The sequence below is a fragment of the Macaca nemestrina genome, chromosome 1, assembly GCF_043159975.1.
Source record: "Macaca nemestrina isolate mMacNem1 chromosome 1, mMacNem.hap1, whole genome shotgun sequence".
NCBI lineage: Eukaryota > Metazoa > Chordata > Mammalia > Primates > Cercopithecidae > Macaca > Macaca nemestrina.
In genome coordinates, this window is record NC_092125.1 from 4,777,391 (window position 1) to 4,804,317 (window position 26,927).

At 37.6% G+C, this 26,927-nt stretch overlaps 1 protein-coding gene across 2 annotated transcripts in view; it reads left to right on the plus strand.

Annotated features, from left to right (window-relative positions):
- ADSS2 (adenylosuccinate synthase 2) overlaps positions 1-26,927 on the plus strand; it is a 43,676-nt gene that overhangs the window by 12,580 nt on the left and 4,169 nt on the right. For both annotated transcript variants that reach the window (XR_982912.2, XM_011729507.2), the window contains exons 2-11: positions 1,253-1,355; positions 2,126-2,194; positions 6,622-6,672; positions 14,878-14,944; positions 15,228-15,335; positions 16,376-16,457; positions 19,021-19,147; positions 20,384-20,538; positions 21,547-21,671; positions 23,246-23,343. Coding sequence is in view for 1 of the 2 variants with exons in the window: in XM_011729507.2 (XP_011727809.1) it covers positions 1,253-1,355; positions 2,126-2,194; positions 6,622-6,672; positions 14,878-14,944; positions 15,228-15,335; positions 16,376-16,457; positions 19,021-19,147; positions 20,384-20,538; positions 21,547-21,671; positions 23,246-23,343 (985 nt within the window). In the remaining variant the exon portion in view is untranslated. The remainder of the gene's footprint in view (positions 1-1,252; positions 1,356-2,125; positions 2,195-6,621; positions 6,673-14,877; positions 14,945-15,227; positions 15,336-16,375; positions 16,458-19,020; positions 19,148-20,383; positions 20,539-21,546; positions 21,672-23,245; positions 23,344-26,927) is intronic.

Below are 26,927 nucleotides of genomic sequence, written 5' to 3' on the forward strand. Positions count from 1 at the left end.
TAATGGGTATACAAATCTAGTTAGATAAAAATACATGTAGTATTTGACAGCACAACAGGGGACTACAACAGTAATTTATTATACATTTTTAAATAGCTCAGAGTATAATTAGATTGTAACACAATGAAAAGATAAATGCTTGAGTTGATGGATACCATATTTACCCGGATATAATTATTACTCATATGCCTGTATCAAAATATCTCATGCGCCACATAAATATATGCACTACTACGTACCAACAAAAATTAAAAATGAAAGAAAAATAGCCTCGTGATCAGCCCTCATTCTCAGGCAATATAGTTTTGATTGGTATTTTTTGTTATAGAAGGATGTTGTTAAAGTTTTTATTTGTTGCAAATACATCCCGAGTTTACTTTTAAAAGTCTGTTAATGTTGTATAGAAGTTTAAACATATATGTAATCAGCTGACAAGTGTGAAAACTTGTGTTTTCTTCCATGTTTTTTAAACATATAAATTAGAAAAGTTATCTGGTTACTTAATATTTAGTCTCCTTTGTACCTAATTTTTGTAATTTGACTTTTTCCATTTTGTTATTTCTGCATAAGCTTCGTAGAAAGCAAATTTCATCATGAGTTTATAGTATGATTCTCAGTGTTAGCAGTTCCTTGATGCACGATATTATTTTATCCAGAGATGAGCAGGTTCTGGGGATCTGTCACTAACCAAACCTAAAAGACTGGTATATAAATTAGATGCCAAGGATAACCAATATTTGGGGGAGATTCTTGTTAAGTCCATGTAAGAATACAAATTTCAGGTCACAGAGTTGCTTGACAGAGTCTTAAGACGATGGGAATTATATGCATATTTACATCAAGTTAGGGTAACTGGATAGATTACTCTTCTCTTAGAGATTTTTTTGTGTGTAGATGGAATATCATGGTTAGTTAGATTGCCATAATCCTCCATAGCCAAAGACAGACTAACTGCTCTATGTATTTTTTTCACTTTTTTCCGTCTTTTAAGAAGGAGTATGATTTTCTGTCTTTCAGAAACCTGAATTCCCCAATGTCCATATTCTTTCAGAATAATCACTCAAGTGTACTACAGTGGGGAAAGGAGACAGCCAAACTATTTTAAAGCCTTTCACGAATCAGTAAAGGTGGCAAATATTTGGACTCTCTTAAGTTGACCTTTTGGCAGGAAGTCATTAATTCACTTTGGAAGGAGATATGTTATTTGTCACGTTTATCATCAAACTTAGTTTTCCCCTGTCTTATATTTTAGGGTGGAAATAATGCTGGCCATACAGTTGTTGTGGATTCTGTGGAATATGATTTTCATCTCTTACCCAGTGGAATAATTAATCCAAATGTCACTGCATTCATTGGTAAGTATATAAACTGAGCTGCATGGGGATTCCCCCCACCAATTGATAATGGCATTTATTTTTTATCATCAAAACTGATTTCATCTCTCACTAACCAGGTGGTTCATTGATCTCTTACTAATTTTGACCTTGATACCTTCTGGAATATACCTGACTTTGGCTATTTGTCACTGTAAGGTGTTTTAACAGTAATACTTTTTGGAATGATTACTTTGCATTCATTTGTGCTCACTGACAATCTTAATTCTATAAAGAAGTATTAGATCATCGAATCAGTTTTCCAAATACTTTTTTCCCCAAATACTTTCAACCATGACTCATGGTAAGAAATACGAGAGGTTCATGAGTTTATTTTGAACCCTTACAATACATGATGCAATCTGATCTTTTCTACTCTACTTTTTAATTTTTAAAAATCCTTATCACAACCTACTAAATTGACTTGTGACCTGATAGGGTGTGATTCCCCAACCTGAAAGATACTGATTTAGTGTGTACTGTGACCATGTTCCATTTGCTTAAAATTAACATAGTTTCCTTCAAAAACATATTTCACTTTGTTTCCAAGAAATTTTCAACTTCATTGAGTATAATTCTAGCATAAAATATTCACTATATTATGTTCCATTATGTATTTAAATTATACTCCTATGAAAACTTGGAATCATTTCTGTGGTAACACCCTGGTAAATCAGAATGTCCTTTAAGTTACATGTGTCTGAGTTGTAATTATAGTGGCTTACGGCTGGGATTTGTTGGTTTTCCTTTAGGAAATGGTGTGGTAATTCATCTACCTGGATTGTTTGAAGAAGCAGAGAAAAATGTTCAAAAAGGAAAAGGTATGAAAGAATGAGTCTACTAGGTAACCAGTTGTTCTTTGTAAAGTTTTATTAGGATCTTATGCCAGGCAAACAACATGTTTGTCTTATACTTTAAAATTGCAGGCTACTATAGGACAAATTTTTAATGTCAGTTATTAAGTTTTATTTATTATAAACACTGTTTTAAACAGAAGACTAACATCTTACGTCATTATGTTAAGTCTTGATTTTTTTACACATTGGTTATCTGTAAACTTTATCTTAAGGTAGCTAGAATTACAATATGTGGGTGGCAAAACTAGGAAATTCCTGAGTTTGTACACTGTCAGTCTTGTTTTCTGAAAGTTCTAGAGCTCTCCTTTTGTTGCTACAACTCAGGGATAAAAGGGAATTTTTTTACCCCCCCCATGCTACACAGATGTAAGGGGAATTGTTTAGGGCCCTCCTTCTAAATGAAGTAAATGCTGCTTTTATGCAATATATCCATGCCCATCTTCTTAAAAGAAATAGTCCTGGATTCTTGCCTTTACTGATCTCTTGGATTTTTAGAGGTGTGTTTACATTAACCTTGGCCATCTCATTAGGGTGTGAGGGGAATTTGATAATACAAACCCAGTTTAAACATCTCTAATACAAAAATCTGAAATCCAAAATGCTCCCCAAATCTGAAACTTTTTGAACACAGACATGACACAAGTGGAAAGTTCCATACCCAACCTCATGCAACGAGTCACAGTCCAAACATAGGCGCACACACAGTTTATTCAGTGTCTCCAAGGGAAAAAAGGCCTTCTCCCCTTTCAGCTTTCATATATCTTTTCCATGCACGCCCAGATTCCCCCACACAAGCGTGCCCACAGAGGGTAATAAAGTGGCATGTGTGCTAGCTGGATGTTCCAACTGTGGTAATAAATGAAATATAGAATACAGATGGAGACTGAAAGCCTACTGTTTGTTGTTACTGCTGTTTGCCAGCTGATACAGATACTCTGGTGCTGCTGCTGTACTGCTTAGTTACCCTGAACACATTTTTTCCACTGTATTAGTGGTATGTCATATTTTTTCCTGTTAAATACTTGCATGTGAATAACTGTAAGGAAATAATTACTTATCAGCATATAAATTCAGAGTCAAGAATGTTGGTATTGGTAAACAACCACAGATGGAGGAGGAAGAGGAGGAGGGAGGAGAAGGAGGAGGATGGAGGAAGAAGAGAAGGAGGAGGAGGAGGGTCCCTAAACTTTTTCATGCACAAAATTATTTAAAATACTGTATAAAATTGCCTCAGTTGATGTGTATAAGGTGTATATGGAACATAAATGAATTTCATGTATATATTTGAGCCACACACCCCAGAGATCTCATTATTTGTATGCAAATATTCCAAAGTCCAAAAAAAAATCTGAAATCTGAAATATTCTGGTATTTGGAATAAGGGAATCTCAACCTGTAATACATAATTGAGGAGAATCATTAGTATAGTTTCCCCTTGAATTAGCTCACATTTAAAAGACGCAATTACTGTTAAAGTATTGTTCAGGTTTTTTTTTTTTTTTTTTTTTTTTGGAGATGGAGTCTTGCTTTGTCATGCAGGCTGGAGTGCAGTGGCACGATCTCGGCTCACTGCAACTTCTGCTTCCTGGGTCCAAGCGATTCTCCTGCCTCAGTCCCGAGTAGCTGGGACTACAGGCACGTGCCACCATGCCTGGCTAATTTTTTGTATTTGTAGTAGAGATGGGGTTTCACCATGTTAGCCGGGATGGTTTCCAACTCCTGACTTTGTGATCCGCCAGCCTTGGCCTCCCAAAGTGCTGGGATTACAGATGTGAGCCACCGCGTCCTGCCCTGTTCAGGTTTAAAAGTAGCAATCTGTCCTCAAGTGTTCTTAACCACTAAATGTGATTTTACAGAACCCTGTCTTTGCTACCATCTCTTTTCTCCTTTCTGCGTTTTTACCTGTGACCTAGTCTGTGATTTTTATATTGGTGCTGCTCTCTGTTCTCATCTCCTTTAATAAGTTTGCCCTACTCCCTTTTTCCTTCTAGCCTATCCGACCCTGCTCTTTTTCCACTTTACTGAATTTCTTGCTCCTATTTTCTTTATTGTATCTCCTAAACTAATTTTAGAGTACATGTTTGTGTGTCGAAACAACCATAGAGGGGGACGCTTAATATTCCAGGTTTACTTTTTCGCACGTTACCGAGGAGGTTCTCCTCTTTAATCTTTAAGGAATATATTTTAAAAATAAATCTTAAGGTAAAAACAAATTTTTCATTATTAAAGATTAGTTTTGAAATGTTTGCAGCTTGGCAGTTTGTCTTTAGTATTGTCTTTAAAGAAAAACATCAATTTGGATTCATTTGTTCATTCAAGCATTTTTTTTTTTTTGGAGACATGGTCTTGCTCTGTCGTCTATGCTGGAGTGCAGTGGTGTGAACACAGTAGTGAGCCTCTACCTCCTGGGCTTAAGCAGTCCTCCTACTTCAGCCTCCCGAGTAGCTGGGGCCGTAGGCACGTGCCACCATGCCTGGCCAGGTTTTTAAATTTTTTTTATTTTTGTAAAGATGGGGTCTTTCTGTGTCACCCAGGCTGGTCTCAAACTCCAGGCCTCAAGCAATCCTCCTGCCCTGGTCCCCCAAGTGCTAGGATTATAGGCCACTGCTCTCAGCCAAAAATAATTTTTAAAACCACTTATTGGATAACAGGCCCTGTGCTATGAAAACTCACAGCCTCTCCTCTAGGTCTTCCACAGTTAAATGGGGAGACAGATATATCTCCTTACAATTCACTGTAGTAAGTACAGTAATTAACAGTAGTACCTTAGAAGAATTAGTGAAAAAGCTTATTTTCTGTGCTTTTTTTTTTTTTTTTAGATGGAGTCTTGCTCTGTCACCAGGCTGGAGTGCAGTGGCACGATCTCGGCTCACTGCAGTCTCTGCCTCCTGGCTTCAAGCGATTCTCCTGCCTCAGCCTCCTGAGTAGCTGGGATTACAGGCGCCCGCCACCACACCCAACTAATTTTTGTATTTTTAGTAGAGACAGGGTTTCACCATGTTGGCCAGGATGGTCTCGATCTCCTGACCTCAGGTGATCCGCCCGCCTTGGCCTCCTGAAGTGCTGGGATTACAGGCATAAGCCACCACACCCGGCCCATATTTTTTATAATAATTATCTTTTGGGAAAGGGTGCCATTCCTAAAATTAACTCCCTTCTGTCAAATTTCTCCCTGCTAGGTACCTAACCTCCCCTAGCAAATTTCTGCCTGCCAGGTACCTAACCTCCCCAGCATGATGTTTTTCTACCATTTGCCTTTTGGATTCCTAGAAATATTTTATGTGGATGTGACTGGTTTGAATTTGGAGCTTTTAGAGCAAGACATTTGGAAAGATAGCATGTGAGTGAATTTATTTATGGAGTGAATGACGTGAGAAAACTCTTGTTAGACATGATGTTTCCTATACAGAAGAAAAGATACAAACATGATTGCTTCAGTAAAAAATGCTTTTAGGCCGGGCGCGGTGGCTCAAGCCTGTAATCCCAGCACTTTGGGAGGCCGAGACGGGCGGATCACAAGGTCAGGAGATCGAGACCATCCTGGCTAACACGGCGAAACCCCGTCTCTACTAAAAACACACACACAAAAAAAATTAGCCGGGCGAGGTGGCGGCGCCTGTGGTCCCAGCTACTCGGGAGGCTGAGGCAGGAGAATGGCGGGAACCCGGGAGGCGGAGCTTGCAGTGAGCTGAGATCCGGCCACTGCACTCCAGCCTGGGCGACAGAGCGAGACTCTGTCTCAAAAAAAAGAAAAAAAAAAAAATGCTTTTAGACATTGTATTTCCTTTTTTTTGAGACAGCATCTCGCTCCACTGCCTACACTGCAATGTAGTGGCACAATCTTGGCTAACTGCAACCCCTGCCTCCCGGGTTCAAGTGATTCTTGTGCCACAGCTACCCGAGTAGCTGGGATTAGATGCACCCACCACGACGCCCAGCTAATTTTGTATTTTTAGTAGAGATGGGGTTTTATCATGTTACCCAGGCTGGTCTCAAACCCCTGGTCTCAAGTGATCCACCTGCCTTGGCCTCCCACAGTGTTGGGATTACAGGCATTAGCCACCATGCCCGGCCTAGACATATTTCTAAAGAAATTAAGATTTTAGGCTGAGGTGGGCAGATCACGAGGTCAGCAGAATGAGACTGTCCTGGCTAACACGGTGAAAACCAGTCTGTACTAAAAATACAAAAAAAAATTAGCCGGGCGAGGTGGCGGCGCCTGTAGTCCCAGCTACCCGGGAGGCGGAGCTTGCAGTGAGCCGAGATCGCGTCACTGCGCTCCAGTCTGGGCGACAGAGCGAGACTCCGTCTCAAAAAAAAAAGAAATTAAGATTTAAAACTGCTGTACAGAATATTCAATTAAAATATATCTTTTTCCCCTTTCTCTCCAGGACTAGAAGGCTGGGAAAAAAGGCTTATTATATCTGACAGAGCTCATATTGGTAAGGTGGATATATTGCATTTATTTGTAACTATCTTTTTATCAGAAATTTATCAAATGAAAGTATTTGGTAACTAATTTTGTCTTTTATTTTTATTTAGCATAAGTAGGATGGATTGTAGTAATTGAGTTCTAAATACAAAAAAAACTTACTAACTTTTTTTCTTTATTAACAAAGTCTAGGCTGAAATTTACCTATTTGAAAAAAAGGTTAGCTAAGCAAATTTGTAATACAAGTGGTATTTCATAAGACATCTCTAATTCTATTTAAAAATAAGCCACATCAAATGCAAAGAACATTTATTTGTACATGTAATATTCTTGTAAAAGTAAGTGTACCATTTTGCAGATAGAGTGAGTCTTTGTGCCTAAAATGTAATAATTATTGCTTTTTAAGTGATTCAGATTGTTCAGACTAACCTAAATTTCAGCCACTACCAATAAATTTGGGATTTTCTTTTCTGTTATTTTTCTCTTTCAGAACCAATAGAATTGTTAATTAGCAGTGACATGATTAAGAGACAATAACCAGAAAATAAATCAGTAAAAACCATGTAGGAAACTTCTCTATGATTGATCTGCACTCTTAAATTATATTTAAATATGTATGTGTCCTGTGGCAGTAGCTGCTCTAGTTTTAACACTGGCCTCTATTTAAAAGGCAGCCTCATCAAGATACTTAACAGTATTTATCAGCCAAGCACAGAAATCAAATAATGGTCCCTCCAGATAATAGCCACAGACTTGAATCCTAGGTATAATCCTAGTAACCCAAATAAAATAACTTATTTAAAGTAAACTCTATTGGATTAACATACAGTTTTTATATGAAACTGGCTTCTTTGTTACATTGTGTGCCACAGGCTTCTTAATCTGTAAAGTCTGAAAGGAACAATTTTTTGTTTTTACTGAAAAACAGTTTTATGTCAATATTTGTTGTCCTCCTGTATGTTGTCTATTAGTAGGCTGGTTATCCTTGAATGCAAAGACTTTGATAGCTGTTTGTTAGTGTAACTGGATAAAATGTGGAATACTTCTGTATTTAACATAAAACTAAGCTTGTGAATAGTTTATATTTCACCTGGTTATACTTAAACTATGATAGTATTATCAGTAATACTTTTATTTAAAAGGCACCTTTTATATTTCCAGAATAATTAATAACATAGATGCATAACCAAGACAAAAACCAAAGGAAACAAAGAAGCTTTGCAGTCCCAAATGATAACATGCAATTTGGATAAGGACAAAAGGGTTTTGTTTTGGTTTTCAGAAGAAGGAGGTTGTCATTTTCGTTGCCCATTTTAAGCTTCTGATTTTAAAAATATTTATATTTTGTTTGTTAGCTTATCTTAGGACTTGAATTTTAAACTTATATATCACTGTTGTGCTATCATATAGGAAGCAATACAGTGTTACTAATACTTTTTTGTTGTTGTTAGATGGAGTCTCGCTTTGTCACCCAGGCTGGAGTGCAGTGGGGTGATCTCAGCTCACTGCAACCTCTGCCTCCTGGGTTCAAGCGATTCTTCTGCCTCAGCCTCCTGAGTAGCTGGGATTACAGGTGTGCCACCATGCCCAGCTAATTTTTGTGTTTTTAGTGGAGATAGGGTTTCACATGTTGGTCAGGCTGGTCTTGAACTACTGACCTCAGGTGATCTGCCCACCTTGGCCTCCCAAAGTGCTGGGATTACAGGCGTGAGCCACTGCCTCCAGCCCTACCAATATTCTTTCTTATTGGCAGTTTCCTAGGTGTATAAGGAAAAATATGTTTTTGTGAAGTACTTTTGTAGCGTTTTTGTTTGCTTATACTTACTACTCATTAGCTTTATTTATTCTGTTACCAGTAGTCAACTTTATCTTCTTTTACCTTCGTGATTTTATGTGTAGCTTTTTGGTATCCATTGTTCCTATTGTGGATAAAGCAAGGCACTGCATTAGATGATAAAAACCACTACTTATCTTCAGAACGTTCTAATGGCTTTTTGTTATGTTGTCTGCTCTGTGAAATTCATTATCTTAATCAGCATACCACAATTTAGGATTGCAAAACAGAATAATCCCTAATACCTGCCCTTTGAATAACGTATAGCATCAGCGTATGTAATCAGGTAGTTGGGCTATGTGCAGATATAAATGTATGCTGATGATATCAGCCTGTTGGAAAGAACATCGTGTTAAGAGACATATCCCTGTTCCTGTCTGGATTCTCCATCTTCCTTCTTCATTGCAATTGCTTTGGGTCTGTCACTTAACAGTTCCATCCTTGGTACAGCATAGAGGTTAAGCAAGTTACTTAATTATTTTAGACCACCAAAACAAAACAACAAAGTAGTATGGGAAGGGGTAAAAAGGCCTAGAGTAAAAGGAAAGTAATGTAGTTTGAGCCATAATAAATGTAAATGAATATTATTATTTTATTTACAATTATATTTCTTTAATAATGATTTTTTTCCCATAAATATATGTCCTTAAAGGAAAGTATTTCTGACAGAGGACTGAGCCTGTAGAAGATAAGCTCAGACTAAAATTTAGGTGTTAGTAGTAATATGTGTAATAATGGATGTGTTGTGCTTTAAAATGTGTGTTACTATAAGCCTATAAGGTTCATTTCCTAGGGTCCTTAAAAAGTCTTACAAGAAACATATTTTTTATTTTATTATTTTATTTTATTATTTTTTGAGACAGGGTCTCGTTCTATCACCCATGCGGGAGTTCAGTGGCATGATCTTGGCTCACTACAACCTCCGCCTCCTGGGTTCAAGCGATTCTCGTACCTCAGCCTCCTGAGTAGCTGGGATTACAGGCATGTCCCACCACGCCCAGCTTATTTTCTTGTGTTTTTAGTAGAGACAGGGTTTCGCTATGTTGGCCAGGCTGGTCTTGAACTCCTGACCTCAAATGATCCACCCGCCTCGGCCTCCCAAAGTGCTGGGATTACAGGCGTAATCCACTGCCCGGTCAGAAACATGTATTTTAATATAATCAATTCTATAATAGTGAAAAGGAGTAAATAGTATCATTAAAAAATCAGAAAACTAATTGGAAAATCGTTGCTGTGAAACTGCTTCCGTCTTTGCTTTAGAGACTGCCCTGTCACCATGGCACTGAATGGACAGTTTTGTAAGCTCCATTGTAATTTAAGGCGTTAGAATTCTCATTTCAGAACTGAGTACAGGATCTGGCATATAGATGCTTCAAAATGTTCATTTACTTCCAAGGATTTTTAAAATCTTCCGTAGTATGAGATTCTGTATAAAAGTGTGGTGGGTGATATGGAGCGTAGTACAATGGAAAAAACTATAGGCTTTGAAACTGAGGGATCTGGATCCAAATCTTGATTATAGATCCTCTGGCAAGTGATTTCCTTTGCAGTCACTAGTTCCCCAATCAGTAAAAACACCTTACACAGGTTGTGTCCACAAAGGAAAGAATTTTACGTGTTTTATTCATATATGTGTACACCCAACAGCTAACTTAAGTGCTGTACTTGGTCAAGATATACTGTTTTTATCCTGACAAATACTGCTCTGTAGTTTTCTTTAGTTTTGTTGTCTGTTCTTCAATTTTGGTGCCTTCTATTTTTCTGAAAGAGTTATGTGTGAGGTTGGTAATATTTCTTGTTTAAATGTTTATAGAAAATCTTTGTGAGGATGTTTTTATGAATTCCATGAAGATTATGAATTTTATTTCTTTAATAGATATTGGGATATTCAGATTTTTCTGTTTCTTGTGTCAGTTTTAGTAATTTATGTTTCCTAAAGAAATGTATTCGTCTAACTTCTCAAATTATTGGTAACTTTTGTAGTCTTCAGTGATGTCCCTCTTTTATTCATGGTATCCATTTTATTGATTTTGTGGGTTTTTTTTTTTTCTTCCCAAAAAACCATTTTCTCTATTTTCTGTTTCACTGGGTTCAGCTCTTTCTATTCTTCCTACTTTCTTTGGTTTAAATTTGCTCGTTTTTGTAGTTCCTTTAGAAGCTTGGATCATGAACTCTACTAGACCGACGTCGCTCTCTTCCTCCCTCCTTTCCTCCCACCCTCCCTTCCTTTCTTCCTTCCTGACCTTTCTTTTCTAATGTAAGCATTTAAAATTACATGTGTTCCTCTAACACATGTAATTATGTTAGCTATATTCCACAAATATTATTTATACATTCATTTCCATTCAGTTCAAAATAACATAATTTATATTTTAACCTATATGTTGAGTATGATGTTCGTGTTTCCAAATATTGGAAGATTTTCATGATTTCTCTCTATTCATAATTTAATTTTATTGTGAACAGAGAATATACTCTATGATCCTAATCTTAGTTTGTTGAGACTTCTTTTCTGGCTCAGGATGTGGTCTGTTTGGTTAATGGTCTTCATGCACTGGAAAGAATATGTGCTCTGCTCTTGTTGAGTAGAGTGTTCTTTAAATGCCAATTAAATCAAATTGTTTGATAGTGTTGTTCAAGTCCTGTATCCCAGCTGATTTTCTATCTATATTCTGTCAGTTACTGGGAGGAGTGTTGAGCCTCTGACAATAATTGTGGATTTGTCTATTTCTCTTTTGAAGTCAGTCAGTTTCTGCTTCATGCACATTGAAGCTCTGTTAGGTTCATGTATGTTTACAGTTCTGATTTTGATGCATTGAACCTTTCCTCATTATGAATTGGTATTAACAACCATAGCTTTTTATGATCAGCAGGTTTCCCTGGTGCTGTTAGTGGGAAAGTTTTGATGCTGTATGTACTAGTTAGTTACTTTTCAGAAGCTAAATTTGTTATTGTGTGATTTAAAAGTATCTAATAAGCTATGAATGTTAATACCACAATATCCTCTTTATGGTAATATTCCTTATTCTGATATCTACTTTGATATTAATATAGCCACTAGAGTTACCTTAAGATTACTATTTGCATGGTGTATCGCATTCCATCCTCTAATGATCTTTAGTGTGTCTGTCTCTTTGGATCTTATAATGTATTTTTTATAGACAAAATGTAGTTGGGTCTTGCATTTTATTCATTGTGACAATTTTATCCTTTAATTGGAATGTTTAGACTATTTACTTTTACTATAGTTAATTATCACTATGGTTAGATTTATGTCTGCTCTTTGTTTTCTTTTTATTTATTCTTTATTTTTCTTCTTTTCCTGCTTTCTTTTACACTGAACATTTTTAATATTATCCCCACTGTTAACTTACTAGCTATACCTCTTGTTTTATGAATTTATGAATTTTGGTAGTTGCTGTAGGGGCTATAATTGCATCTTTTAGTTACTCGAGTTACCTTCAAGTATTTCACTTAGAAGGTTTAAGCAGTTGATTTTTTTAAGGCAACTTAAAAATTATTAAGTTGCTGGCCAATTCTTTACATTAGCACACTAATGCAAGGACCTATTGCATTAAACTTTTGCCCTGTTCACTGAATCTCATAACTCAGTTTGTACTATAAGAGATGCTTATTGAGGGAAAATGGCCTAATGAGTGGTTGAGACCCTTAAAAAAATTAAATATGAAATCCAGATTTGTTAGGTGTCTGTTCTTTTATTTAATATCGATGTATTGCATGCCTACTGTGTCAGGTATGGTGCTGAGCACTAAGGATTCAGCAGTGGAAAAGACCAAAAGCATCCCTTAATGGAGCATATCGTGTACTAGTGAAAACAGATCATATCACTAGAAATGTGTAATCCATGTAGCATGGCATATAGTGCTCAGTTCTGAGGAGAAATAGTAACTCAGAGAAAGGAGCTAGGCAATGGCAGGCAGTTTGAAGGAGGAGGTAGGGGCCTACAGTTGTATGTAATGTGGCCGGGGAGCCTTCACTGAAAAGTGACAGTTGAGTCCAAGACCTCAGGGAGATGTGAGAAAGCAAGCAAAGTGGCTGTTACATGTTCCGAGTCTCATACTAAATATGGTATAACATTAATCATGTTAATAAAACTTAAGTATAATAGTAAATTAAAACTTTTAAAATGCTGTTAATAAACTTAACTAAAGGTGCACAATTATGATGTTTTCTTTGTTTGCAATATCTAGGCTGTAGAAAGTGAAACAGATATTCCAAGGCTGTTCTTTCAAAACAGTAATAGTGGAGGCATTAATGCTCCATGCCGTGATGAAGCCTTATGAACGTAATTATTCTGATTACACTAATTGCTTCCTGGGGCCTAGAAAAACCAAGGAAAGCATTAGCTCTGTGACAAGGCGCTAAATTAATGTCTGAAAAATATGGTTCACCTGCTTTGCAGCAACCATTTATCTGTGGGTTGTCAGTTGCTTTTTAAATTTCTTTGAGCATAAAAAACAAAACATTTACTTTCAAATGTCTTTTTATTCAAAAGAAATGAGAATGGTATACTCTAAGATCTCAATCTTGTCGTAACTGATTTGCAAATTCAGGGTTTAATGAAACAGCCCTTCAGAACTATTCTGGCCTCTCAAGTAACTGAGAAAGACTATTGCTTGGGCAATAAAATGGGAACATGATGATAAACTGACCCTTACAGATCAAAATTATTGTTTACATAAAGAGTATTTTATTCTTTTTCATTGCTGTGCAGTATCCCTTTATATGACCATTTCACACTTTTAAAAATCCATTCATTCTACCATTGATGAAAATTTGAGTTGTTTCCAATATTGGGATATTACAAATACTGTTACCCTGAGCATTCTTGTAGATATCTTTTGGTGTGCAGTATACTGATATGACTTTAAAGGTGTTACTGTTACCTAACTGTGTGGCACTAAGGCAGATATTGCTTACTAGATACTTTTAAATCACACAAATTTAGTTTCTGAAATATAACTGATTAGCATGTACAGTATCAAAACTTTCCTACTAACAGCACCAGGGAAACCTGTTGATCATAAAAAGCTATGGTGGTTAACCTTGCCAAGCATGTCAGGAGGATTGCCTTGACAGTTTTAGTAGTGTCTCAAAAGGAGGAAAGTAGAGAAGAGTACATACATGGTTTTATGGGCAGGGTTAATCAGAGGATGGGTTTAGATTGGGTTATCAGACTTTTCTAGCTTCACCATCTATAACTTCAATATCAGTCTTCTAATGCTTCTAAATAGTTCTTTTACAGATGCTACCATTAATCCCAAGAACCTCATATCAGTCTTTCTGTTAAACATCTACACATTTCAACTTAATTATTTGGAAACAGTGACTTCATTAGCAAAAAGAAACTATGGTTAAATATACTAAAAATCAGTAAATTGTACATCTTAAATGGGTGAATTTTGTGCTATATAAATTATATTCCCATAAAACTGTTTAAAAACAAAACAAAAAACAAGAAGCCTTGGTTAGAAGTTCAGAGACCAAAATTCCAGTTCTGCCTCTTCTATAAACCAGCTATTTGTTCAGTCAGTAAATATTTGAGGACTTGTTTGCACTGGAAATCAACTAGTAGACTAAACTGACATGATCCTAATACTCTCAGAGCATTGGCAGGGGAGAAAGAGTACAAGTTATGTGTAGGTGTAGAAAGAGGCAATATTTCATGCAGAAGTACATGCCTTATAGCTGAGGGCTGCAAAGAATGCCAGTGTGACCAGAGGGCAGTGCGGGTGGCAGAGCATGAGTATAAGATGAAAGTGTAGACTGTGCAAGGAGGCCAGATAATAAAAATAATTTTGTCTCTTTTTTTAGAGCAGTGGAAAACTGTTGAGTTTTAAGGGCAGGGGAGGTGTGAATGCCATATTTGTGTCTTGGAAAGATGCTTTGGCTGCATGACAGCATTTGGATTAGCGATGTCTAAGAATGGAAAGAGGTACACACACTAGGAGACTACAGTTTTGGTGAGAGATGATGGAAGCTCGAGACTAGTGAGGAAAAGGAAGGTGTCAACATGAGCCCTAGATTCTAGGAGTCCAGAACCTAAAGAAAAAAGAGTATTTTTGTAAATTGACCTTTGTAAAATTTTAGGGCAGAATGTTTCAAAATTAACCTCTTAATGACTTAGTTTTTTAAATAGTATAGACTGTAATAAATAAGAGTGAAAGATCAGACAGATTTTCATCTTAATGTACTAGTTGGTGTTATCATCTTCTACCATTATCACTTTTAAAAATGTGTTTAATTTGTTATACTGAAATGAGGCTGAAGGGATTTATAACTTCAGTAATTTGAAATGCAGTGTATTTTGCTTTTGTGTATTATCTTTGTTTCAACAACTGTGGTTTTATTTCCCCTCAGTATTTGATTTTCATCAAGCAGCTGATGGTATCCAGGAACAACAGAGACAAGAGCAAGCAGGAAAAAAGTATGTGTGTGTGTTTTTTGTTTGTTTGTTTTTTGTTTTTTGTTTTTGGTACAGTTTAAGCATTTACAGACCCTTATATTTTAATTCTAGACCAGAAGTTTAAGAAAAGTAAGTATTAGAATATCCTGTTTTAGAGAAAATCAGTAGGATTATGAACATATACTTAGCAAGAAATAATATAAACAGAAAATAGTCATATGTAACTTTATTCACTGTAATGATCTGACCATAAGACCTACATCTTTCTTGTCTAACTTAAAGCTTGTTTGGATTTGTTTTTAAGTTTGGGTACAACAAAAAAGGGCATTGGCCCAGTTTATTCGTCCAAAGCTGCTCGGAGTGGACTCAGGATGTGCGACCTTGTTTCTGACTTTGATGGCTTCTCTGAGAGGTAACTAACTTGTGTTTGAAAATGGAAGGAATGAATGCATTTTTAGATTTTTTTTTTAAAACCTAGGGTGTAAAATGGTACAGTCAGTGTTCTAGTTAAAATAGTGGTGGTTGGCCTTTTTAAGATTTGAAATGTTCAAGTTATCTTTATTACATTATACTTAATCTTTAGTTACAGATTAACTTCATGAAAAATAACATGACGGTGGTTTAATAGAATGTCCTAAGAAGACAAAGGCAGAGTTATATTTAAGAATTGAAATATGGAATGGTTTCCTGAGAAATAGAATGATTCCAGGGGCTGTGGCAGTCCTTGGATTGTTACATTCTAAGGTCTTGATCCTTGCATTTTCAGGCCTGGAGACTCCTTATGTCCTCCCACCCAGAAATCATTAGCTCTCAGATACTGGTGAATTATTGTATACCAAGCTCAACTTGAAAAACAGAGATGCTACGTTAACACATGCTTTCTGTAGCCAGATCTCCATGGGAAACCTAGTAGTCATCAAAAAGCTACTCAGTGACTCAATGATAGGGAGTTGGTTGTGTATAATAACAAGTGGCATCAAAGCTATAATGACATTGTATCCCCTTTCAATCAACCACGTAACATTTGTCTGCACTGGCAGTGCACCTTTACTGAAGAATGTTAGATTGCTAATGTCTGCCTCTTTCTCTTTTACAAGTATCGTGTAAACTGCCCCTGTTTGTTATGGTACAGTATAATACAGTTAATTCAGATTTAAGTCTTTTGTGTTTACAGATTTTAGTCATTCCATTTCTCTTCCCTCCCTACACACATATCACCTTAATTATATTGTCGCTATGCCTAAACTTGAGTAAAAAATAATTTGAATGTCTTATGTATTCATATGGCTGATCTCCTTTATTAAATTTTATTTCTCAGAAGGTAACGTCAGTTTCAGGATTAATTTGCTGTTAAGATCATTTACCATCTGCAGAAATCATTGAAATCAAATGATACTATTTTAAATATTTTTGTACAGAGTGGTAATGTCTTGATTTATCTGTATTTCTCAGGTTTAAAGTTCTAGCTAACCAATACAAATCTATATATCCTACTTTGGAAATAGACATTGAAGGTGAATTACAGAAACTCAAGGTAATGCTTTCTGATCTCTTTAATGTTCTTTTTAATACTTGTTTGCCAAATTGGCATCTAGATCTTTTCATTCCTGCAGGCTTTGGGTAAGAACTGGCAAAGGAAATTGTTTGTCTTGGACATGGTATGTTTAAGTGACTTTACATGATATGGTTTAGATAAAATACTGAGTAGGGAGCAGGAGGAGTACCTGAAGTAAAGGAGACAGAGTCCAGATCATACGTCTCATGTGCAATGACAGGGAGTTTAGATCTTATCCTGGAGATAATGAAAAGCTACTAGGAAATTTTGAACAGAAAGAAGACTAGATTTGCATTATCTAAAAATCACTTCTAACAGTTGGAGGATAGATCAGCAGAGGGCTGAGTGAGAACTTTTCAGGCTAACCAACCCGTTTAGGAAGGATAACCCCATAGGGCCAGTTTCTTTAGCACTGCACTCTTAAGAGACAAATAAGGTAATTGACGAAAGATTAGTCTTTTCTTGGCAACTATTAGGTGTCAGTGGTGCTTACATTGGTCAGTAGTTGAAATTCCTATCCTCTCCATTCTTTCACCTTTTACTATTTTTGATGAACTTCAAACTGTTTCCTGTGAATCTGATTATTATTTCTTCTCATCTATAAATAAGTATCAGTATCAGTTCCAGAACTGAGTAGGAATCTACAAACCTCATATGCCATTCTAGAATAAATGCAGACCTTAGGTCTGCCCTATCACTGAGTTCTAAACAAATATGACCTACAAGGAACGTTTTAAATGTTAGGTATTTGCATTTCAGTGGACTGATTGCTGTTACAAATAGACTGCCATTTTCTTTTTATTCAGTTATGCAATAAATATTTTGTTTTATTTTGTTTTTTGAGACAGGGTCTCGCTTTGTCACCCAGGCAAAGCGAGAACTGTATGAACTGTATGAACTTTGTCACACAGTTCATACAGTGGCATGAACACAGCTCACTGCAGCCTTGACCTCCTAGGCTCCAGGGATCCTCCCTCCTCAGCCTCCCGAGTAGCTGGGACTATGGGCACACCACCACACCCTGCTAGTTTTTTTTTGGTAGAGATGGGTTTTCACCATGTTGCCCAGGCTGGTCGTGAATGCCTGAGCTAAAGCAATCTGCCTGCCTTGGCCTCCCAAAGTGCTGGGATTATAGGCATGAGCTACCATACCCAGTCTATTATGCAACAAATATTTTAACTTTTTGACTAGCAACTTGGACATATTTACTTGCCAAAGTATGAGTATGGCTTTTCAATTCCATTTTATATGTGTTCCACATGAATGTAAAGTAGATGAATAATAATAAATAGAATTGGGTAAGAAGATTCTTATAGGTAACGTGTGTTGAACCAGAAAACTTTAAGAAACAAGTGGGATGACTAGTGTGGTCATTTCAGGCATGAAAATAGAACTAAAACGGGAATAAGTCAGAAATTGGAGGCTAGAGCCAAGGAGCGATCTAGACATTTATCAGTGGGTATTAACGCACTCCGGTGGGTTCATGAGTAGATTCTGGAATTTCCATAATAGTCTACATATTTAAACATAGTTGAACCTAGGTTTCATGCAGTTATACTATAAGGCCTTAGGGGAAGCTCTTGGTTATTTTACATTTTAAATTGAGTTCTGAAGTTAAGCAGTAGTACTAACAATTAAATGCTTTGAGAAATTTTTATAATGCCCGTGTGTTACATAGTATTGGACATTATCTACTAGTAATAGTGTAGAGATAGATAATGTTACAGTAATGGGATAAAATTTAAAAGAATAACAGCAATCAATCACTAATAGTTGCATACTTGGCAGTGTAACTTGTGGCCCTCACCACATTTTGAGAATCACTCTGATGCAAGTTTCAGAATTCATGGTTGGCCAGACACAGTGGCTTACACCTGTAATTCAGCACTTTGGAGGCTGAGGTGGGTGGATCACTTGAGAACAGCCTGGGCAACATGGGCAAAGTCACCTCTACCAAAAAAAAAAAAAAGAAAAAAAATGTAGGTGGTCATGGTGGTGGTGCAGCTACCCAGGAGGCTGTGGTGGGAGGACTGCTTGAGCCTGGGAGGTCGAGGCTGCAAGTGAGCCATGTTCCCACCGTGTACTTCAGCCTGGGTGACAGAGCAAGGCTCTGTCTCAAAAAATGAAATAAAATTTAAAAAATCGTGGTTTTTATGTTATAAATGCAACTTTTCAAATACCTCACAAAATTTAAAAGCACAACGTAATATAGTCATTTATTTTTATTTTCCTGAAAGCTGTTTTATGAAGTATGACTACTTTGCTGAGAGGGTTTTATTTGCAGTGAGGTTAATATAGAACCTTTGAATTTCACCGTATCTCTAGTTTTTGTTGAGCTAATGCCTCTTTTCTGTTTCTGGAAAATCAGCATGAGAGATGAAAGCTAATCCAAATGTTACAATAGAGTGAGCACCGTCACCAGTCCTTTTCTGCTTTGCGTTTGTCAGTTTTCATGTCATAAAGTCAGGTAATTTATTCTTGTTCTGGTTACGTTAAACATTTTTTAATATACATGGAAATTGGTTGTTGTCTTTGTGTATAGGGTTATATGGAAAGGATTAAACCAATGGTGAGAGATGGAGTTTATTTCCTATATGAGGCCCTACATGGACCACCAAAGAAAATCTTGGTAGAAGGTGCAAATGCAGCACTATTAGATATTGATTTTGGTAAGTAAGGTACAATTTATAGTTAAGGGAGCTTAACTGAACCCTAAGTAGTTAAGATATAAATAAGTAATGTTAGCATTAAGGAGTTTTAAAACAATGTTTTTAGCTTGTATATTCAGGAATGATGAAAGTTTGTTGTCTTGTGGCACTCTTTTTAAAGGAATATTACAGAACACACAATACATGTGTTAAGTTCCCTATTTTATTAGAAAAATAAAATCATTTGAGTTCAGTAGGTCTGAGGTTCTGTAAATTGTGGTTTTCATTGGTTTATGGTTCAGTTTCAATGCCTGGAACTGTAAGGTAAGATAAATTCTGTGGAAGAATATGCATCTTTAATTCAACCTTTTAAAAATGGTACATTATTATTAAGCAAGATTTATAAAAGCCTATTTATATAGATTAATTCCCTGGGCATGAGACTCTGAATTCAGAGCATTTCCTTCATCTTCAAAAGGTTAATTAATGCTTAACTTCTTTCTTCAAACTACTGCCTCATTAGTTTGTTGACCGTTTCATTTAAATATGATTTCTCATGATTAGTCTGATTGTTCTCAGCTTTTACTGACATTTCATGGGCTTTTGTCTCCAAGTAAACTATTGAAGAATGTGTATTTCTGTATAGTAGATACGTATTTTTTATACCGTACTATGCCTAGCCAGTCCGGAAAGAAAACAGAGTGTCTGCTTGGTGGAGTGAATAGTTAAATATGAATGAGACCTTTGGGGGTGAGAAAGTATGCCACTCTTTAACTAGCTCTTGTAATTTGAGGGTTATTCCCTAAGTAGAGATTAAAAGCTGGGGAAATGTTGAATACTACAAAATTCTTGTGTTGCCGTCACTCCAGATTGCTACAACACTTTAAATATTCATATGAGGGAGTCATATTTGTTTTACACTAACAGGGAACTCTGAAAACATGTAGATGAGTTTCAGCATTAAATTTCTTCATAATCCATTAAGTGAGTAGCTACCATAAAGAGCTGAGTCAGTAACTGTACATGCATTCAAGGAGCTGCTCTGGTAAGCACTTCAGTTAAAGCTCTAACCTCGTTTTTATATTGTTACAGCTAAAATGAATAAAAAGTAAAACATTGGGACTTTGAGGGGGCAGTTACAGTTCAGATCTGTTAGATACCTATAATATACTCAAATGTAGAATTGTAATGGTATTTCTGTTTTAAAATGTGTTGTTTATGTGTATAGTATATTTTAATGTCTGGTTCTGTTTTTAGGGACTTACCCTTTTGTAACCTCTTCAAATTGTACTGTTGGAGGTGTTTGTACTGGTTTGGGTATGCCCCCTCAAAATGTTGGAGAAGTGTATGGAGTTGTGAAAGCTTATACAACTAGAGTTGGTATTGGTGCCTTTCCTACAGAGCAAGAAAATGTAAGCCTATTCTAAGTAAATAATCAAAATGTATTAAAAATTCATTCTTCTTTTTTTTTTCTTAATGAATTATTGTCTCCTGTACCTTTCACTCAATTTGCAAGATTGGTCAGAACAACGTTTTCCTAAATACATAATTTTGGCTGGACATGGTGGCCTCTGTCTATAATCCCAGCGCTTTGGGAGGCAGAGGCAGGCAGATCACTTGAGCCCAGGAGTTCAAGATCAGCCGGGGAAACATGGTGAAACCCTGTCACTAAAAAAAATACAAACATTAGCTGGGTGTGGTGGCAAGCACCTGTAGTCCCAGCTACTGGGGAGGCTGAGCAGGAGGATCGCTTGAGCCCAGGAGGCAGAGGTTGCAGTGAGCTGAGATGGCACCATGGCACTCCAGCCTGTACAACAGAGCGAGACTCTTTCTCAAAAAAATAAAGTCAACAAAAATAAATAAAAACTGTGTAATTGTAATGATGCCAGACTATAAGAGATAATGAAATGATAGCTTTAAGCAGAAAGGGGCAAATCAGGGACTTAGGTAGATCATAGGAAAAACAAATTGTAGGAAGTGACCTTAGCTTAGATATTTGAGCATGTTTTCGATCTTAGTTTTCTTCAGAAGGGCATTATGATATCAATGACTTCTTAGATATGTTTGCCTTATGGTTTCCAGGAAAAATATCAAACTACAGCTCTTGGAAGAATTGGCTGGATTCGTTTATTTAATAAATACTCAGTTTTTTTCTTAATCTGTCAATCTAAATTTTAGGAAGTTGTCTGTATAACATTGTAAAAAATACTGACTTTAAAAAATGGTAGTAAATGAAGCATTCCAAATAATGCCTCCCTCAGATGAAATCCATCATCTCTGTGAAATTCTGTCTTCAATTTAGTTATTACCTGAAAGACGTTTATCTCACAGAGGCTTTGCTGTGGTCTCTAGTATATATTATTCCATCACATATATAGCACTGCTATTCTAATCCTAAAGTTCTATTTTCTCTTCTGTAGGAAATTGGAGAATTACTACAAACAAGAGGTAGAGAGTTTGGTGTAACCACTGGAAGGAAAAGAAGATGTGGCTGGTTGGACCTCGTTTTGCTCAAATATGCTCATATGATCAATGGATTTACTGCGTGAGTATTCTTCAGAAACATTTAAAAATATTTCAGGAAATCATAGATGATTAACGGCCATAGGTTTAATTTTGTGGAGTACCTTAATAGGAAAATTTCACTCTTTAGACTCCATATTGAAATTGTAGTGCCAAGCAGAAGTAGACCAAGATATAGGGGGAAGGGTACACAAGGAGAGGGACCCCAAGTTATCCTCCTAGACATCCAAGGTTGTTGAAAAGAATCTTGATACTCTTACATGCATGTAAGTATCGAGGCAGGCAGAATAGGGTACATAGTCAGACAGCTGGATACATAGGTGAATAGATAGATAGGTTGATAGCACAGACACCATGAGCATGTACAGAGGGGAGGCGATGTACCTAGTGATTAGCACATGGGCTTAACGTCTGCGTTCCTGGATTCAGATCTCAAATCTGTGCATTATGCGTGTGTAGCTGAGCAAGTTAATCATTCTCTGCCTCTGTTTTATCCTCTCTAAAATCTATATAACAGCATTACCTACTTCACAGGGGTATTTTTAAAATTAGGTGAGAAACGTAGAGTCTATAGCACACTGCCTGGCTAACCGAAAATACTCAGGAAAAGTTAAGTTGTTATTAATGCTTATACATGAATAGGTAAATAAATGTGTTCATATCTGTGTTAGACTGAACTTCCAGTAGATAACAATAAGGTTAAAAATAAAATTTTTGGACAAGAATCCCAAATTTAGTTTGTTATCTAATTTCCACAGATTTTCTCTTTAAAACCTGTTTTCCGGTCAGTTTGTCGGGAAATTTTGATGTATCATGAAGAGGTCCTTGATGTGGTTTTTCTCACTCTTCTTTGACAATTTCTGACCAGAAGGGTAGAGGTGATGGTAACCAGAGTGAAGAACTGAGGGATGCTGGCATGTGTGTAAATGTACATGTATCTTAATCATCCATGTAGTGTAGTGAGTTCTGCTGTGTTCCACGGCCACAGTGCAACCTTAACTCCAGGCAGTCCTCCTGCAAATACATGTTGTTTGTTCATCAATCATAAGAAAGCTGATCTGGGCATGGTGGCTCATGCATATAATCTTGGCACTTTGGGAGGCCGAGAGGCAGGAGGATCGCTTGAGGCTGGGAGTTCGAGACCAGCCTGGGCAACTTGGTGAGACCTTGTCTCTACAAAAAATACAAAACAATTAGCTGGGCCTGGTGGCACACGCCTGTAGTCCCAGGTACTCAGGAGGCTGAGGTGCAAGGATGACTTGAGCCCGGGAGGTTGAGTCTGCAGTGAACCATGTTTGTGCCACTGCAGTCCAGCCTGGATGACAAAGTGAGACTGTCTCAAAACAAACAATCAAAAAAGAAAGCAAAATTCCTCAGTGAAAATCTATTACAATTACTAGCAAAGGAACTCAGTGTACGTTGTCCTCTAGTGTCTTCTGTGTGGCACGCTTTAAAATCTAATCCTAACCAGTTTTCAGAATTGCTTTAGAACTTTCAGCTTTGCATGAATTTTTCTTTACTCCTGCATTAATCAAATTAGATAGTAGAGCCTTTAAGAGTTTGCTCTTTTAACATTGCCTTTTCTTCCAAAATTAGGTTGGCACTTACCAAGCTGGATATTTTGGACATGTTTACGGAAATCAAAGTTGGAGTTGCTTACAAGTTAGATGGTGAAATCATACCTCATATCCCAGGTATTTTCTTGTAGGCAATATCTAAAGGATACTATAAGGTGAATGTATTATAGCAATTTCATAAAGCTCTTCCATATAACTTGTGATAGATAGATAGCAACAGGCTTGATATGCCCTTTATGATTTGTGCAAATTAGCTCACTTATTATTAGTTATTTAGTTCATAGCTAATACTTATTTAGTTGTTGGGTCACAACAAGCATGTGCTCAAACTCAAAAGAAAAAAACATGGACCTCTGAGCCCAGCCATACTGCTCTTGAGTCTCATTTGCCCTCCTTTGAAAGTAGTTTCCATGGAGGTGTTTCTCCCTTCCTTGGGAAAGTATGCCACTCTTTAGAGTGGGTAAGAAGAGGGGTAAGAAGAGCCCATGTCTTGTTAAGCTGGCTCTCAATACATTAGCCCTCCCTATCCTTCAGGCCCCATGAATGACTTTCTCTGCCCTTTATTCTATAGTAGTCATTTGATAAGGATTAGGAATATGCCAAATGAAGGAATATTGACTAGCTTAATAAAACTTGATGAGCCGGTAAGTTTTGTGACTACCTTATGACCACTGTTTCTTAGGAATTAAGGATAGCTCTGAGTTCTTAGAAATTAAATGCATATTATCTTTCCTTTTCTTACATGTATATAAGTATAGAGGGAGTCTAGATATCTTATAAAAAAGTGTCTACTGCCAATTGTAGGATAATATTCACTTGGAAAACTGGCTGTTCCAATATGTTATGTCCTGGTTCTTAATTCTATTTACAAAGCTATTTCAAGAGTTATAACTTCAGACACCAAAGAGAATAATCTAACCAAGTATAATGACATGTGGCAAGGTCTACCATAGAGAACATTACAGCAAATTCTTTTAATTAAAATATTAAAAACTAACAAAACAGATAAAACTGGTCAATTTCATGTGTTTAATTTTAAAGCTGTTCTTGGTCAGGATCCCCTGGAACCACTCTTGAAATGAGATTTGTATCCAAGAAGTGTAGTAGAGAATGCTTTCAGCAGTAGCGTTTGTGAAAGAAGCAGAGGGACTAGTTGAAATGCAGTGCAGCCCATCCCATTGGGAGCCACAGAGCTAGGGTGGCCCTTTAGAGTTGTACTAAATTGAGGCAAGTAGCCAGAACTTTGTGCCTCTGCACAACTAGCCACTAAATAAGAGCTGTTCCTCAAGTGAGGTAGCTCCCTTTGGCCAAGAGCAGTTCCTGGAGAGGGACGGAGCTATGAATCAGCAACATGCAGTACTCCCCACCAGTAGCAGAGAGTGCTTAAAGAGGGTAAAATAAGTTGACAAGCCTCTGGGAATAGCTCCTGTAGGATTCTGGTTGTTGTCTTTCCTAGGGAAGCTTACAAGAGGAAGGTTAGTGGTGTAAATTAGCCCCTACCCTGGCTATCACAGCGGGAAAGTAGAAGCAAGAGTCCTATTAAGCTTAAAGCTAAGGCTCCCCCTATCATGTTGGATTTCATGTGCCAAAGCCAGCAGGCAAGGGAATGGAGTCACTAGAAGAGGTAAATGATTCTGATCAGTATCTCCAATATGCTTTTAAACCCACTGGTGAATTTTTATTTCTAGAATTTCCATTTAGTTCTCTTCTCTACTTTCTATTTCTCTACTGAGATTCCCTATCTGTTCACTCAGTAACAATGAAATTTTCTTTTTTTTTTTTTTTGAGACGGAGTCTCGCTGTGTCGCCCGGGCTGGAGTGCAGTGGCCGGATCTCAGCTCACTGCAAGCTCCGCCTCCCGGGTTTTTACGCCATTCTCCTGCCTCAGCCTCCAGAGTAGCCGGGACTACAGGCGCCCGCCACCTCGCCCGGCTAGTTTTTTGTATTTTTTAGTAGAGACAGGGTTTCACCGTGAAATTTTCTTAATTTATATTAGCTACATTTTTTCTGTTAGTCTAACATTTAGACCGTCTCAAGTCGAGTTTCTGTTGACTATTCTTTTCCTTGGTTGTGGATCACTGTTTCTATGCCTAATGACTATTGGTTGACTATTAGACATTGTGGATGATATATTAAAGAGACTCAGATTCTGTTATCTTCCTCTGAATAGTGTTGATTCTTGTTTTAGGGGACAATTGAATTATTCACTGATCATCTTGAACTTGTATAGTTTGGTTTTATGCTTTGTTGTGTAGTTACGTGGAAAACCCAAGATGTTTTTCAAACTTTAAGCTGGTATAAGTCAGTCTCCAAATTTTGTCTCTTCTATAGATCTTGGTTTTTGGCTTCATTATGGGGGGTTTGTCATAGGTTTCACTCAAGGGCGTGGCTTTTATTCTTAAAGAGCAGCCTTTCTGGTGGCTCTGCTGGATACCAGGAGAGTTCAGGTAGAATAATGAGGTCTCGTCACTCCAGCAGTGCTGGGCACCAGTGCTCCCTGTCCCTCCATTTTCAGAAGCACTGCCTGGCTTCTAGAGTCTGGTCGAAGTCCCCCCATTGTGTAGCAGCTGAGGTCTGGGAAGCCTCTGCTGGTCCTGCTCTTGCCTGTGGCGTCCTCCTGTGGCCATGGGACTCTCACATGGACTTCTCGGGGGCCCTTCTCTCTGCAGCTCCTCTCTGATGCCTGGCCCTGCTGATTCTGGCTGCTTCAGCTTTCCTGAAGTCAGCTGTCTACCTCCCCAGGTCAGCGGAGCTGCCATTCTCTGTTTACACCAGTGTTCTGAACTGTGGTCAGGAAATTGTTCCTAGGCAGAAAGTTGGGTGGCTTCTGGGCTTGCTTGTGAGTTTTCTCTCCCAGGAGCCATGGCTTGGTGCCTGCCTGTTGTCCACTGCCTAGAAGGAGTTGTCACTTTGAGAACTGGTTGGGAACTGTGTATTTTACGATGACTAGAAATGGAAGCCCCACTGATTCTCTTAATTCCTCCTACCACCTACCACAGCACTTCCGGCATACCTACTTAGTATGGTTCATTACTTTTTCTAAGCTTCCAAGAGCATTCCTAGCAGGATGTTTGCATCATCTCTGTGTCATGCATCATGAGAGGATATTCTCTTACCATATACTCTTACTCAACTTTGTCCTACCACCTGCTGCCCCCCTTCACCCAGCATCCCTCAGGATCCAGTTCCATATACACTCTCTTAGTGCCTACTGGCAAATGTTGGCTTGTTCCTGCAGATCTTTTAGAATATAGTATCTTTCCTTCCTGGATGGGCTTCCACAGCAGCCCATATCCATTGACTTGTCAATGTGGGAACAGAAACAACCTGGGCACTTAACCTTAGCCAGGTTACATTGGGACCTGAGCCTAGTTATTTGCTTACCAGAAGGGAAGGTGAAGGTAGATGTGAGATGGGTACATGCTGCCTTGCAAGCCAGAGGCCTCTTCATCATCTTCAAGCAACAGGATGCCACAACCTTTCATAGAAAGTAGTGGGACGTTTTGCAGACCCAGAGAGTTTGGAAAATCTAGGGATTCAGGATTTTCAGGTACGTCAATTCAGATGTCCCATTCAGAGTCTCAGGGCCCCACTTTTTCCCAGACAAAGCTCTGACTTTGCCATAGCAAACTTGCTGGATTGCAGAATTCAGGTTTTTCTGGAGCTTTGCAGTCTGTATGATTGAATTATCATCTTAATCC